At 36.0% G+C, this 15411-nt stretch overlaps 1 protein-coding gene across 1 annotated transcript in view; it reads left to right on the forward strand.

Annotated features, from left to right (window-relative positions):
- COP1 (COP1 E3 ubiquitin ligase) overlaps positions 1–15411 on the forward strand; it is a 377440-nt gene that overhangs the window by 190517 nt on the left and 171512 nt on the right. The window contains exon 11 of the mRNA XM_007947084.2: positions 3801–3936. Coding sequence (XP_007945275.2) covers positions 3801–3936 — 136 coding nt within the window. The remainder of the gene's footprint in view (positions 1–3800; positions 3937–15411) is intronic.

Below are 15411 nucleotides of genomic sequence, written 5' to 3' on the forward strand. Positions count from 1 at the left end.
TTTTCACGCAAATTCTTCTGCTAGTTGGGGTTTAGTCCAAATCTGCATCCTTTCCTTCAAGGCTCAGGGGTCCAAGATTATCTTCTGTGTCTGTATTAATTGGTTTCCCTTTTCTTTGTTGAAGAGGGTCTGTGCAATCCTTCTGCCTAGTCCGCCATCTTGCCTCGCCTCCCCATTTCATTTTTAACAACTTACATTTTTCCTAGATTCATACTTCATGCGTTGATGTTCCAATTATTACTGGATGTTTGCAGATGTTTCTACTCATTAAATAAGTCATGCAACATCAGTGAATGGAGGTCCCAAAAACTTCACTGCATCCACATTATTAAGTTCGACTCTACTTTGAGGAGGTAGCTCTTTCCCTGTCGAATTTTCAGTGTCTTCTGACCTGAGGAGCTTGTCTTCCGGCACTATATCAGACAGTGTTTCATGGCTATTCATAGTGTTTTCCAATAATATGTCAGACATCATTTCACTGCTGTTAAGGTTTTCAGTGGCTAAGTCTTTGAGAAGTGGGTGGCCCCATCCTTCTTCGACATAGTCTTAATCTGGATGCTCCACTGAAACCTGTCCACCATGGGTGACCCTAATGGTATTTGAAATACCAGTAGCATCGCCTCTAGCCTCACAGCAATACATATTTTTTAATATGATAGTTTTCAGTTTATTGTTTGGCACATATATTAATAAATTTTCAAACAACCAACTGTGTAACACTAGTATCTACTAAACCAACAAGAGCAACAGTAAGATTCCTAAAGTTCAGGTAACTATTAATACCATAAAAACTTAATTCCTTTAAGAACTCTGTAACCAAGCATACTCTCTGTACTGTGGAAACTGTTCCAAGCACCATCTTTTTCTAGGATTCCTCATAATTCTTAAGTATTTCAGAATTAACTAATGCCCAATCCCACACTTTCTTACTGATCTTCTGAGAATGTTTTCATTTATGAGAACACATACATATACTTGTCACAATTTTGAAAAGAATGGAAGGCCTTCATACATGTCAGATTTCAGTTTTATTCAGTCATTAATTTTGTGCAGAGTTGTTTTTTCTTGACTTAGTATTTTTGCAGCTTTTTTCATTTTCTCTTCATTTCTTTCTGTGTACCTCAACCCTTGAGCCACCACAGTATGACAAAGTGACAGACAAGTATATCTGGGATAGAAAGGCAAATTCTCAGCAGGGGGTCAAACCAGAATGAACCTGTTTGAAGTACTGGCTCAGACCGCATACTTGTGTACCAGTGTTCATCTGAGAATTCACAGTAGCCACCAAATAGAAGCAACTTGCATGTCTGTGAACAGGTAAAGAAAATGCGGTACATTTACAATGGAATATTCTTCAGGTGTTAACAAAATGGAAGTTCTGATACATGTTGTGACTAAGATGAAGCTGGAAGCATTAAGCTGAGTGAAATAAATAAAATAGAAAGGCAAATATTTTATCCTACATATATGAAATATTTTGCACAGGTAGGTGCATAGGTACAAAAATTCATTAGAGGTAACATAGTTGGGGGAAAAGAGGAATAGGGAATTACTGCTTAAGGTCTACTAAGTTTTTATTAAGAATGATGAAGAACATTTGGAAATATATAATAGTGATAGTTGCTGACATGGTAAAGGTAATTCATGCCACAGAATTGTATAGTTAAAAGTAATTATAATGGTGATTGTTTTGTTACATATGTTTTATCACAATAAAATTGTTTTTTAAAATCTCAGACTTTTAGAAATACTAAGTTTATCTCATCAAATTTATATATTGACTACCCTTTGCCAAATATGAAATTCTTCCTTCTACTTTAAAGTATAAAGAGGAGATTTTAATTTATAAGTAATGGGCAATTAAGGCATTGATTGCCCTTTTGTATATTTTTTCACACCCCACTTTTATTTTCAACTATGAAAATGAGAGAGGAAGGTTAAGATATTAATGCCTTAGATTATTAATTGTAATTTAAAAAGATGATAAATTAGAAAGCATTAAGAGAGAGGAGACAGTGAAATCATTTTTACAGACCAAACTGTAGTTAGAATAAGTGAGTTGATGTGTGTGGATGTTCATCATAAACTAATCCAAGAAGCAATGAAAAGTAATGACTAAACTTTCAGATACTGAAATAATACTTATTATTTTCTTCAAAACTTTTGTTAAAATAAGATGTCAGTGAGCAAAAGTCCAGGTACCTAGCAAAGGATTGTGGGTTTTCAACAGAATACACTTTCTCAAATGCTTGTGAGTTTTCCCTTAAAGCAATTTTTAAATAAATAGCTGAAGTAATTTTCTTTCTGGTTTTTGTTAAATTTAACAAAATTTAATTTAATTAAATAAGCTCATAGTAATAAGATTACTTATAAAAAGAATCAGTGAACTATTATATACTACAACTTCTGTTAGTATAGTTGATAATTGGTTTTTGCAGTTAACCAATATTTTGTTTATAATGTATTGAATATCACAAAAATAATTTTTGTGGAGCGAGAGCTTCATGTCAGCACCATTATGGTATTAGATGCTAATTAGATTTATTCTTGTTTTACTGTTTTTAGAATGAGAGCACTACAATATTGGACCCTTTTAATCTAGATTGTTAGATGAATTGGCTTAGTGTTTAAATTTTTTGTAATGTACATATTAGGTCCTAACAATTAGTTTCTTCACATATTTGTTAATTTTTTTGCTATCAAATTAACTATTTGATAAATTTTATAATCTTAAAAATTCTTTTCAAGATTATCTAATATTTCGAAATAGAATAATTTCCTTAGTATCATATAGTAAGTCTTTCTATTTAATTATTCTTACTGTCTTAATTTCAGTATGTCTACCACTTTCAAATGACACTGAAGAGGTAAATCTTAGTAGTTTACCTTGAAAAAGCTTTGTGTATATTTGCAAGATATTGCAGTAAGAATGAATCTATAAGAAGACAGTGTTGTAAAAGGCTCATATCCAGATCCTATCTAGGAAGCCATAGTAATGAGGCTTTTCATTTGTTCTTTTGATTCTTTGAAAAGGAAAAACTAAAGTCCAAATTTTACACAGTCTTGAAAAACAATGAATTTTTTAATTCTTGCTTTCAATGTTGATCTATTTTTAGATTGGAAAATAGATTAGCTGTAGGTTCTTAATAAGCTTGATTTTAATATTTAAATTCCACATAATTTAGCTATGAATAGTTTACTGAGAGGGACTTTCCTCAGAGTTGTTTGTACAGTATATTAGATGGAATAGAATTACTGTTTTCTACTTTGCACCAAGCCATTGGAGTGAATTTTTTTTTCCCTTGATAATAGGCCTCTTTGGGGGAGGGAGGATGACTTGGGAACCATTTTTAAAGTTTGGTTTGGAGAACTAATTTTTCTTACACTGTAGATTTTACTCCCTATAATTGGATTTGAAACACTAGAAAGATGATGTGAACAAATGTTTCACTTTCTTCTTAGTTGAATAAGAATTTTTTTATTAAAAATATGTTGTTAGAAATGAGAATAATATGGAAACTAACAAACAGCCTACCCTATCTACTCTGTTTTTCTCAATTGTCATAGAAATTTTTATTTAATAATTGATTTAATGCCTCTTGACCAGTAGCTTTCCCAACCCACCCACCCAAGATACATTTTTGATTATAGTTGAAATATCAACTGATGAATTTGTGGATAGTAATCTTCTCTAAATGCTTTTTCAAGAATTTTTTTCATTTGGTGTATAATTTTTAATTTGTAGATATTGCTCATTGATTTGTTCAATTTATCTATTTTATTTTGTTTTCTTCATGTAGATGATAGTCGAACTGCAAGCCAGTTGGATGAATTTCAGGAATGTTTGTCCAGGTTTACTCGATATAATTCAGTACGACCTTTGGCCACATTGTCATATGCTAGTGATCTCTATAATGGTTCCAGCATTGTCTCAAGGTAAGTATTGGGCAGAACTCCTTACTATTTTATCTTGTAAGAACATCTGGAATTTAATTAATTTGAAAAGCATTTTAGTTAAGTGCCTGAGTTCTAAATCAGGTTGCCTGCCAATTATTACTTCTGTGACCATAGGCAAGTTTCTGATGCTCCTTAGTCCTCAATTTCTTCATCTCTAAAATCGAATAAGAGTACCTACCTTACATGGTTGCAGTTTATTTTCTTTGTCTTGTTTTATTAATAAGTAATGCTTTCCTAATAAGAACTCTTTCCTCTTCAGTTGGTGGAAGACTTTGTGTTGGTATTGTTTCTTCCTTAAATATTTTGTAGAATCTTTGTTGAAGCCATCTGAGACTAGAGTTTTCTTTGAGGGAAGATTCCTAACAAATTCAATTTCTTTTAAGAGCATTAGACCTATGTATATTAACAATTTCTTCCTGATTGAGCATTGGTAGTTTAAATCACTCAACAAATTTACTCTTGCTATCTGTGTTGTTCAATTTATTGACATAAATATCCCCTTATTATCCTTTTAATATTTTTAGATACTGTAATGATATTCCCTCTTTCATATCTGATATTGGAAGTTTGTCTGTTTTCTTTACGCCCTTTATCACCTAAATATTCACTGCCATCCAGTTGGATCCAACTCATAGTGACCCCTCCTTGGGTTTCTGAGGCGGTATCACTACAAAAGTAGATTGCCCAACCTTCCTTCCAAGGAGTGGCTGGGGGGTTTGAACCACCAGCCTTCTAGTTAGCAGTCAAATGCCTTAGGCACGCCACCACCAGAGCTCCCATCCCCTGAATAGTTAGTTAGAATTTTATCAATTTTACTTCCTTCTCATATATCCAACTTTTGGTTTCATTGTCCCCCCACCCCCACCCCCGTTGTCTATTTCATTGTTTTCTGCTCTTAGCTTTATTATTTCCTGCTTTCTCTGGGTTTAATCTGCTCTTCTTTTTCTGGTTTATGTAGGTGGAATCTGGGAGCTGATTGACTAGATACCTTTTTTCTTTGCTAATGTAGACATTTTTGTGCTTTAAATTTCCATCTAAGCTCTGAGCTGCAACCCACAAATTTGATGTGGTTTCTTTTTATTTTCATTTAGTTCAAAATACTTTTTAATTTCTGTTTTGATTTCTTCTTTGACTCATGGGTTATTTAGACTTGGTTATTAATTTTTAAATACTGGGATTTTCTACTTATTTTTCTGTTACTCATTTATAATGTACATAGTATTCTTATCTTCTCTATCATATTGATGGTGATCATTCTTTAAAAAAATTTTAAATGAAAATCATTAGAAATATTTTAGTGTCATCAAATTGTCAATCCATGTTCAAATTTCCTAGAATGAACAAACTTTAAAAGGATTTATTTATTTATTTATTTTTAATTTTTGATTTGTGTGAAAATTTACAGAGCAAATTCACTTTCTGTACAGCAGTTCACATACACTTTGTCTCATGACATTGACCACAATTCACCACAATGCAGCAGCTCCCCTTCCACTTCCTCCCGACAGTTATCTCTTCCCTGTGTCTATCCCTCCATGCACTCCTGCCCCCTGAGCTGTCTCCCTATGCATAAACAGCCCTTCTTTCTCCCATGATTGTTCTCTCCAAGGAGTGTATCTAACTAGTGTAAATGTTCACCTCACATGCCTGTCTTTTGTTTGGCTGGAAGCCACAGGTGTGGGTTCAATTCCAGACCTGAAGGGCAGCTAGAGACCACAGTCTCACTGGTTCCACCAGGCTCTATTGGACCAGCAAACCTGGTCCCTTGTTTTATTTTCTCCAAATGATTTTGAGTTTTGCTCCACATTGTTCTCCCTCTCTATCCACGATCTCCTCCATAGATCCCCCTCTGAGTGGTTGACAGTGGTAGCCAGGCACCATCTAGTTCTTCCGGTCTTATAGTCATATAGGCTGCACATCACATGGTGTACCAGTTGCTGGGACTAGTTGTTTCCATGAATCTTTGGTTTTCTTCATTCTTCTTTGCTCTGGATAAGGAGAGATCCATTGTTGCATCTAGATGGCAGCTTTCAAGCTTTTAAGATCTAGTCGCTACTCACCAAGGTAGGAGGTGGAACAATGTTTTGTGTAGTAAGTTATTCCAATTGAGCTTTATGTCCCCTGTGACTATGGTCCCGAGCCCACAGGTTCAACTACTCGGTTCCTCTGGGTAGCTGGCTGTGACCAAAAAGTGACTACAACCTTGTCCCTTGTCAGCTCTACTATATACCCGGAAATTCTTATGGAACATAAAAATACACTTGTAGGACCATTGTCTCCCAACCCTATACAAGGTCTTGGATACACTCCCCGCTTCATAGACATACCTGATAGTTCAGGCTGTCCACCCATCCACCCGTATACCCATGATTGCCTTCACTGACAGCACAGTACTGTGTGTGCCAAAGGGTTCATCTTTATTGTCTGTACCTCCCATGTACCTCTCTATGTCTTCCTCTTCTTCAGTGGCACCATGTTGATCACTCATATTTGGTACATTGCCCTTCTCTTTACCCAAGTCAGTACTTATCTCTACCTATCTAATAGTGTTCCCTCCCCTCCCCTCCAACCCCTGGTAGCCAACAAAGAAAATTTCCTTCTATAGGTAAACCTTTCCTTGACTTTTATAATAACAGACTAATACAATATTTCTCTGTAATAATAATTGATTGACTTATTTCACTCAGCATAATGTCCTCCAAGTTCATCCACGTTATGCCGTGTTTTGAGGATTCTAAGTTATTTTTTAGCGTTGCATAATATTCCATTGTGTGTATTTACCAAAATTTGGTTATCTATTCCTCAGTTGATGGACACCTAGGTGGTTTCCATCTTTTAGCTATTATAAATAGTTCTGTGATGAACATGGATGTGTATATGTTTGTTTTTTCCATGGCTCTCATTTCTTCAGGATATATACCTAGTAATGGAATGGCTGGGTCAAATGGTATTTCTGATTCCAACCTTTTAAGGAATCACCATACTGCTTTCCACAGTGGTTGTACCATTGTACAGTCCCGCCAGGAGTGTATGAGAGTCCCAATCTCTCCACATCCTCACCAGCATTTGTTATTTTGTGTCCTGTTGAACTTTGCTACTAGTGCTGGAGCAAGATGGTATTTCATTGTTTTGATTTGCATCTCTCTAGTGGCTAAGGATCATGAGCATTTCTTCATATGTCTGTTGGCTGCCTGAATATCCTCCTTGGTGAAGTATCTTTTCATATCTTCTGCCCATTTTTTAATTGGATTATTTGTCTTTTTGTTACTGAGGTGTTGGAGTTTTCTATAAATTCTAGAGCTAAATCCCTTGTCATATATGTCATTGCCAAATATTTTTTCCCAATCGGTAGATTCTCTTTTGACTCTTGGAGAAGTCTTTGGAAGCACACAAACACTGAAATTTTGGAAGGTCCTATTCATCTAGTTTCTCTTCTGATGTTTGTGTGTTTTGCTTGATAGTCTATTTATGCCATATATTAGGGTCCCTAAATTTACCCCTGTTTTCCTTGAGGAACTCTACAGTTTTAAGTTTCACCTTTAAATCTTTGATCCATCTGGAGGTAGTTTTTGTCTGTGGTGTGAGGTACAGATCTTGTTTCATTTTTCTGCAGATGGATCTCCAGTTTTGCCAGCACCATTTATTAAACAAATATTCTCTTCCCTATTTAATGGATTTTGGCCCTTTGTCAAAGATCAGCTGACCATAGGTCAGTGGATCTATTTCTGGGTTCTCTATTCTATTCCATTGGTCTATGTGTTTGTCATTATACCAATACCAGGCAGTTTTGACTACTGTGGCTGTATAGTAGGTTTTGAGATTTGGCAGTGTGAGACCTCCTACTTTGTTCTTCTTCAATAGTGCTTTGCTTATCCAAGGTCTCTTTTAAAAGGATATTTTTTTAAGGAAATCAGGGATGTGGCAGATATAAACTCATCTAAAAAAAAAATTCTGCCCAGTTGGATCGAACTCATAATGAGTCCTCCTTGGGTTTCTAAGGCGGTATTTCTACAGAAGTAGATTGCCCAATCTGCTTTCTGAAGAGTGGCTGATGGGTTTGAACCTCCAGCTTTCTGGTTAGCAGTCAAATGCCTTAGGCACTTCACCACCAGAGCTCCCTTATCTCATCTGTTGTTGTTGTTGTTGTTATGTGCCATCAAGTGGGACCCGACTCATAGCTACCCCTCCTTGGGTTTCTGAGGCAGTATCACTACGGAAGTGGATTGCCCCATCTTCCTTCGGAGGAGTGGCTGGTGGGTTTGAACCACCAGCCTTCTGGTTAGCAGTCAAGTGCCTTATCTCATCTAGTGTAGCTAAAACTTTGCATTCATTTACATGACTTAAGATTTTTATTGATTGATTTACTTGCTATCACAGTAAACCTTTTGTATATTCTAACTCATTTTATCTCACTAATGAGTAAGATAAAATTATCCTTTCATTTATTTTTCCATATGTTGGCAATGTAGAGTTAAGATGCACTGGACTGAATAAAATTTGAAAATGCTCATTTAGCTTTGTAATTAGTTCTCATTTAACAGAAATGTATTGAACACCTACTGTTAGGTAGGCTAAGCAGATAGTTATGAACAGGCCAGATATGCTTAGATTCAGGAACACTTACAATCTTATTTCAGTGTCTTTATGGAAGAATTGTAAGAGTAGTTCATGAAATAATTTAGTTTGGAGCAACAGGGTAGCAGTATTACGTTAGTTCTTAACTAGTATAAGAGTTTATAATATGTATTTTTTTTTTTTTTTTTTAATTAGGATTTCGGTGAAGATTTACAGAGTAAATTCACTTTTCATACAGCAGTTCACATATACTTTGTCTCATGTCATTGACTAAAATTTACAACGCAGCAGCTCCCCTCCCACTTCCTCCCCATAGTTACCTCCTCCCAGTGTCCATCCCTTCGTACTCTTCGAGAGGCCCATTGTCTGCCAACCCTGTATATGATCTTGGATACACTCTCCATTTAGACATACATAATTGTTTAGCTTGTTCACCCATCTATCCATCCCTATACCCATGTTTGCTTTCATTGACAACTCAGTATTGTATTTACAAAGGGGTTCATATTTGTTGTTTGTACTGCCCATGTAACTCTCTCTGTCTTTCTCATCCTCAATGCTGCCATATTGGTCACTCACATTTGGTACATTGCCCTTCTCTTCACCCAAATCAATATTTATCTCTATCTATCTAACAGCATTCCCTCCCCTCCCCTCCCACCCCTGGTAACCAACAAAGAAAATGTCCTCCAATATATAAACCTTTCCTTAACTTTTACAATAACGGACTAATACAATATTTGTCCTTTTGTGACTGACTTATTTCGCTCAGCATAATGTCCTCCAAGTTCATCCACGTTATGCGGTGTTTTGCAGATTCTAAGAGTTTATAATATGTATTTTTAAAACATTAAAAAAATGTAATGTGAAGGTACAATAGAGAATATAACTATGGAAATTTATTGATTATGTTGACCAGAAATGTATACACATACCTCTAATGGTATGAATTTACCCAAGCTAAAATATAGTTAGGTTATTAGCTCTCTGCTTTCCTGTAATGTTAGTTAGTGTTCCTGCCCATTGTGAGTTCATCCTATATTATATTATATTTTCCTCTCTATTAAAAGCATAAATAAAAAATCAAAAGCACAATAAAAACTTCTGTCTTAATATATTATAAAAGTATATTTTTAGTTGGAATATGTGCTATTATTATAAATCTTTAGATGTTCTCAAAAACAAGTAAGAATTATTCTTTTTCCTCATTCTTAAAAGCCATTTTAGCTTAAATAATGCTTGGGTTCTTTTTTTTAAATGCTATTCAACCTTGAAGGAGCCCTGATAGTACAGTGGTTAAGCACTTAGCTGCTACCTGTAAGATCAGCAATTTGAACCCACCAGCCACACAACGGGAGAAAGATGTGACAGCCTACTTCTGTAAAGATTTACAGACTTGGAAACCCTGTGGTAGAGTTCTACTCTGTCCTAAAGGGTCGCTGTGAGTTGGAATCAACTTAATAGCAGTGGGTTCATTAAACCTTGAACATACCAAGATGTTTATAGCAGCATACTCTGCAATCTGAGACAGAAGTTTAATTTACTCCCAGAACTAGGTTTTAGTATTATTAAAGGTGAGGCTAGTTACTTTAAAATAATTCTGTTAAAAAAATTTAAAGGCACCTTTAGTTAATATATCTTGCATGCCAATATCTGTTCTTATTCATTACATTGAATTAATACTGCCAAAAGAAAATTTTCCAGTTTTCAAAGTTTCTTAGGCAGACCAGATGAAGACCAATAGTAGTAAGGAAGATAGCAGCCAAAGAAATTGAGGGATTTGAAAACTTTCACAGCCCTGATAATTGTTTTGATTTGCTTAGATTCATATTCAAACACATTATTGATAAAAAGTTCATTTTTAAAGTTTTTAATTTCTCCAAAAATAGAAAATGTAATGAAGAATTTCTTTTGAGAAAAGGACAAAGAAATATCAACATTGGATTTAGTGTATTATTTTACTACATTGCAGAAAAAATCATTATTCTTAACGTAAAATTTCATGAAATATAGCTAACATTAGTCACCAATGTAGTGAGAATCTTACTGAGGGCCAAAACCCAACCAGAAACTTTGTTTTTACAATTATTCTTCCTTTGTTTATTGATCAGGAGGTAGCTCTGTTGGCACAGTGTTTAAAGCATTCGGTTGCTACCTGAAAGCTAAACAGTTTGAACCCACCATCTGCTCCACAGGAGATGGTATTATGTAAATACATAAGATGCTCTTATGTAAATATTTACAGCCTTGGAAACCCTATGTGTCAGTTCGACTCAATCCTGTAGGATCACTGTGAATGAGAATCAACTCATTGGCCATGGGTTTGGTTTTGATATGATTTATTGATCCTTTTGAGTTCTGTAATGCCATACTCATCAGTCCACATGGTGGCAGCATTTGTTTACTTTGACAGTAATTCAATATTAGAGCCTGACCAATGTATGTTATAATTAGTGGCTTATAGTGAAGTTCATTCTACCAGATGGTCCTAGTTTAACAACATCAAGTAATGAAAAGGATAGAAAACATTTATAGCACTTTTTTCACATATATCAATAATGGCACACTTTGCATTTTTTCTTAAAGTGGGTTTTCAGTGGGCACCAGAAAGAAGTGGTTTGAAATTCTGCATAATTCAAATTATAATACTTGATAATGATGACTATTTCTTGAATTCCTTGTTTAAATTTTGTTGTTGTTGTTGTTATGTGCCATCGAGTCAGCCCCAACTCATAGCAACCCCTCCTTGGGTTTCCAAGGCAGTATCACTACGGAAGTAGATTGCCCCATCTTCCTTCCGAGGAGTGGCTGGTGGGTTTGAACCGCCAGCCTTCTGGTTAGCAGTCAAGTGCCTTAGGCACTATGTTGCCAGAGCTCCCTGTTTAAATTTTACATACCTAAATTGTTATGTTCATAATTGTGATAAACTTCAGCACTTCTATTCTGTCCCGTAGGGTCGCTGTGAGTTAGAATACTTGATGGCAGTGCATTTATTTCAGAGAATATTTTAACGTTTTTGTTTATGTTTTCTCACACTATTGAATTAGAATATATCACGCTTTAGACAACACATTCATAAAGAGAATGGTTATATATTGTGGTATTCATTGCTTCTAAATCAGTCACTACATTGATAATGTAGTGTTTGATTGCAGTTAACAATTATGTAGGCGTATTCTTTTTAGGCAGTATTGAAATCATCTTACATTAATTAACTAACTCATTCAACCATTATATTAACCCTATGAAATAAAATATTTCTCTTAATCTCTTTTAACAGATGAGGAAACTGAGGTAGAACACAGTTTTGTAATATAGAATCTAAGATCAACACAATGCTAGTAAATGATAGAACTGAGATTTGAAATCAGGCTTTCTGGCTCCAGAGTTCTGCTTTTCCATTTAGGATCTGTTGAAACTTTTGGAAAAGTTTTGGGAAACACTTTACTTTTGAGAAATCTAGAAGAGTAACAGGATGTAATTGTTATTGTCTTGTCCAACTAGGCTATCGTAATGCGCTTTTAGAGTTTTAATTTAATGTGGCTAATACCTCCAGATGCCATTTTTATTGCCAAAGTAAACTTGTTTTTAAACTAGCCATTTACAAAGGATTGTTTTGCTGAACTTTGATTTGTAATGAGAGCAAGTACTGAACCAGATGTAGGGTAACTTTTAATATGCCCTTTATTGTGAAATCCTTACCATTTTAAAGTTTGTGCTTGAGAACCAATCTCCAGGTAGTTATTTACTTGTTTTCTAGGGGTTAGATATGATTTTAAGGTGACTAATGGACCTTTCTGCTTTTTCTCTTAAGATATTTCTATTATTGCCTTAAAAGTTACTGGCCACAAGGGCTGAAAAAATGTCAAGGATGAGGGTACAGATAAAAAGATTTTCTTTCAGCATTTTGCCCATGGCCAACATTTTAAAGCAGTAAAGTTTTTTTTTTATTATAATTATTATTATTTTGGGAAAAAGTTTACAGAGCAAATTCACTTTCCATACAGCAGCTCACATACACTGTCTCATGACAATGACTGTAATTTGCCACAATGCAACAGCTCACCTCCCACTTCCTCCCCACAGGTACCTCTTCCCTGTGTCCTTCCCTCCCATGCACTTCTGCCCCCTGAACTGTCTCCCAGTACATACACAGCATTTCTATTCGCCCATGATTGATCTCTCCAAGAAGTGTATCTATCTAATACAAATGTTCAGCTCATATGCCTGTCTTTTGTTTGGCTGGCAGCTGCAGGAGTGGGTTCAATTCTAGACCTGAAGGGCAACTAGGAGCCATAGTCTTAGCGGTTCCACAAGTCTCTATCAGACCAGCAAACCTGGCCCCTCCCCCCTCCCGCCTTTTTTTTGTTTGTTTTATAACATAATTTTGAGTTTTGTTCCATACTACTCTCCCACTCCATCCAGGATCTCCTACAATAGATCCGATTCCCGGTGGTTGACAGTGGTAGCTGGGCACTATCTAGTTCTTCTGGTCTCATAATCATATAAGCAGTAAGTTTTAAACTGTATTCTAGGCTTACAGCTTCATCAGGGCAGGGATCTTACCTGTCTTATTTCTAGCCACATCCTCATGTCTGACACATAGTAGTTGTTTAATAGTAAATATTTGTTGAATGAATGTATGAGTGAATGGAAAATTATTTTGCCTGCAGGGAGTGGAACCAGTAGAACATTAGCAGTTTTTCCCCTTAATATGGTTTTACAGAGTTGTTTACTGATTAACTATTCCTTTGAAAAAAGTGCCTTTAGGCTAAAAAAGATGTTTCTAAATCACCAAAGGCACATGACAGAAATATAAATTAATTTTGACAATTTAAAGATAGAGAAGTCCAGATCCGGCAAGATGGCGGACTAGGCAGAAAGACTGCACAAACCCTCTTCAACAAAGAAAAGGGAAACCAATTAACACAGACACAGAAGATAATCCTGGACCCCTGATACAGAAGTGGACTAAACCCCAACTAGCTGAAGAATCTGCGTGAAAATACTGAAAAAGGAGACAGAAGGAGCTGCGGTCTGGCAGCAATACTGAGCGATCCTGACGACACAGACAGCTTGGAGATTCCTGAGTGGTGGTAGGACCTAAGAATTAACCTAAAAATCACCCTGCTAGCCAGGGACTGCACAGAGGACTGTGCACGGTGGCTGGGGAACAAACGGAGAAGGTGAAGAGAAAGGTGGGCTGAGCTGTGTACTTTTGACGGTCTGGAGGGCGCCGCCATTTTGAAAGTTTAAAAAGCGGCTTGACTATTTTGGATATTTAAAGAGACAGCGCTCTCACAGATTCCTGGGGCTTAAGAACACATTCTTCTTTCCAGCAACCCCAAAGACACTCAGGACCTGTAAGACTGACAAGGTATGACATTCCTCTTGTTACTCTTGGTGAACAGAGGTGCGGTCATCCTCCACTCCTACCTACCTTCTGGGCCCACAGGAACTCCATCACAGTCTGTGTGCTCAGGCGGAGCCTGGGTGCCCTGTCCTGTCCTCCACCGATTTTTTTTTTTTTTTCTTTTTCGCTTTCTTTCTTTCTGGTGATTAGTTTGCTTGTATTTGTCTGTTTTAAAACAACTAATATTATTAATATTTTTATCCTTTTCATTATCATTCTTAATCTTCCCCTACCAGGTCCTAGTTTTCAGCATTTTTTCTTTTCCCTGTGCCTGGTTAAAATTTTTAATTTTTTTTTTAAATTTAAGGTTGTCTCCCTCCCCCCCCCCTTTTCTTGTGGTTAACCCTGTTCCTTGATTTTCTATTTGAAATTTTTCCCTTTTTTTTTTCATTTCTTATTCTCCTTCTCTATTTTTCTTAGTGCCCTATCCCCAGATATTACAGGTTTTCTTGTTTTTTCTTCTTATTTTTCCCTATTTTCTTTTTTTGATTACTGTTCCTGTGTGATTACATGGTGTGTTTTTTGTCCATGGCCTATTAGTTTTTTGATGGTTTTTCAATTGTAATTTGTGTCTAATTGAATGGGAGACAACAACAGTCCTCATAAGACACAACTACACTAATAACTCCTGCCACTTCACTTACTGAGTGAGAGCCACTACCCCCTTCTCCACCAATGGGCCAATGATAAAAAACCACCAAGAAGAGCCTGATTCACCCGTGGCTGCTCTTCACAAACAGTTACCAGAGATCTAAATACAACACCACCACAATGCCTCGGAGACAACAGACCATAACAGTCCACACAAAGAAGCAGGATATAGTGGAAGAAACAAGGAAGCAGGATACAAACCCAGAACACATCCCTGAGGAAGAAGCAGCATTGGAACTCTCTGATAAGGAATTCAAAAGAATTATCTTTAGGTATCTTCAGAGGATTGAGAGACAGACCAAAGAAAACACAGAAAAAACCTTTTAAGAATTTTGCAAGAAAATACAAGAACAAAATGACAAAATAGAATTTGCAGATAGAAATCCAGAAGATTAATACTAAATTGTCAGAAATAGATAACACATTGGAAGGGCAAAGGAGAATAATTAATGCGACGCAAGACAGAATTAATAAGACTGAAGAAAAATAACCTGAATACCTCTTTGAAAAAGGATCAATCGGAAAAAAAATCAAAACAAAATGAAGAAAGCCTAAGGTTCATGTGGGATACCATCAAGAGGAATAACTTACGTGTCATTGGAATTCCAGAAGGGGAAGGGAAAAACAAAACCCCTGAGAAAATTGTCCAAGATTTGCTGGAGGAGAAGTTCCCTGATATGATGAAAGATGAGAATATATCCATTCCGGAAGTCCAGCGAACCCCAAACAGGATAGACCCCAAAAGAAAATCACCAAGACACATCATCATCAAACTCATCAAAACCAAAGACAAAGACAGAATCCTGAAAGCAGCA

The sequence above is a fragment of the Orycteropus afer genome, unplaced genomic scaffold, assembly GCF_000298275.1.
Source record: "Orycteropus afer afer isolate SDZICR_OR568_19922 unplaced genomic scaffold, OryAfe1.0 scaffold00175, whole genome shotgun sequence".
Taxonomy (NCBI): domain Eukaryota; kingdom Metazoa; phylum Chordata; class Mammalia; order Tubulidentata; family Orycteropodidae; genus Orycteropus; species Orycteropus afer.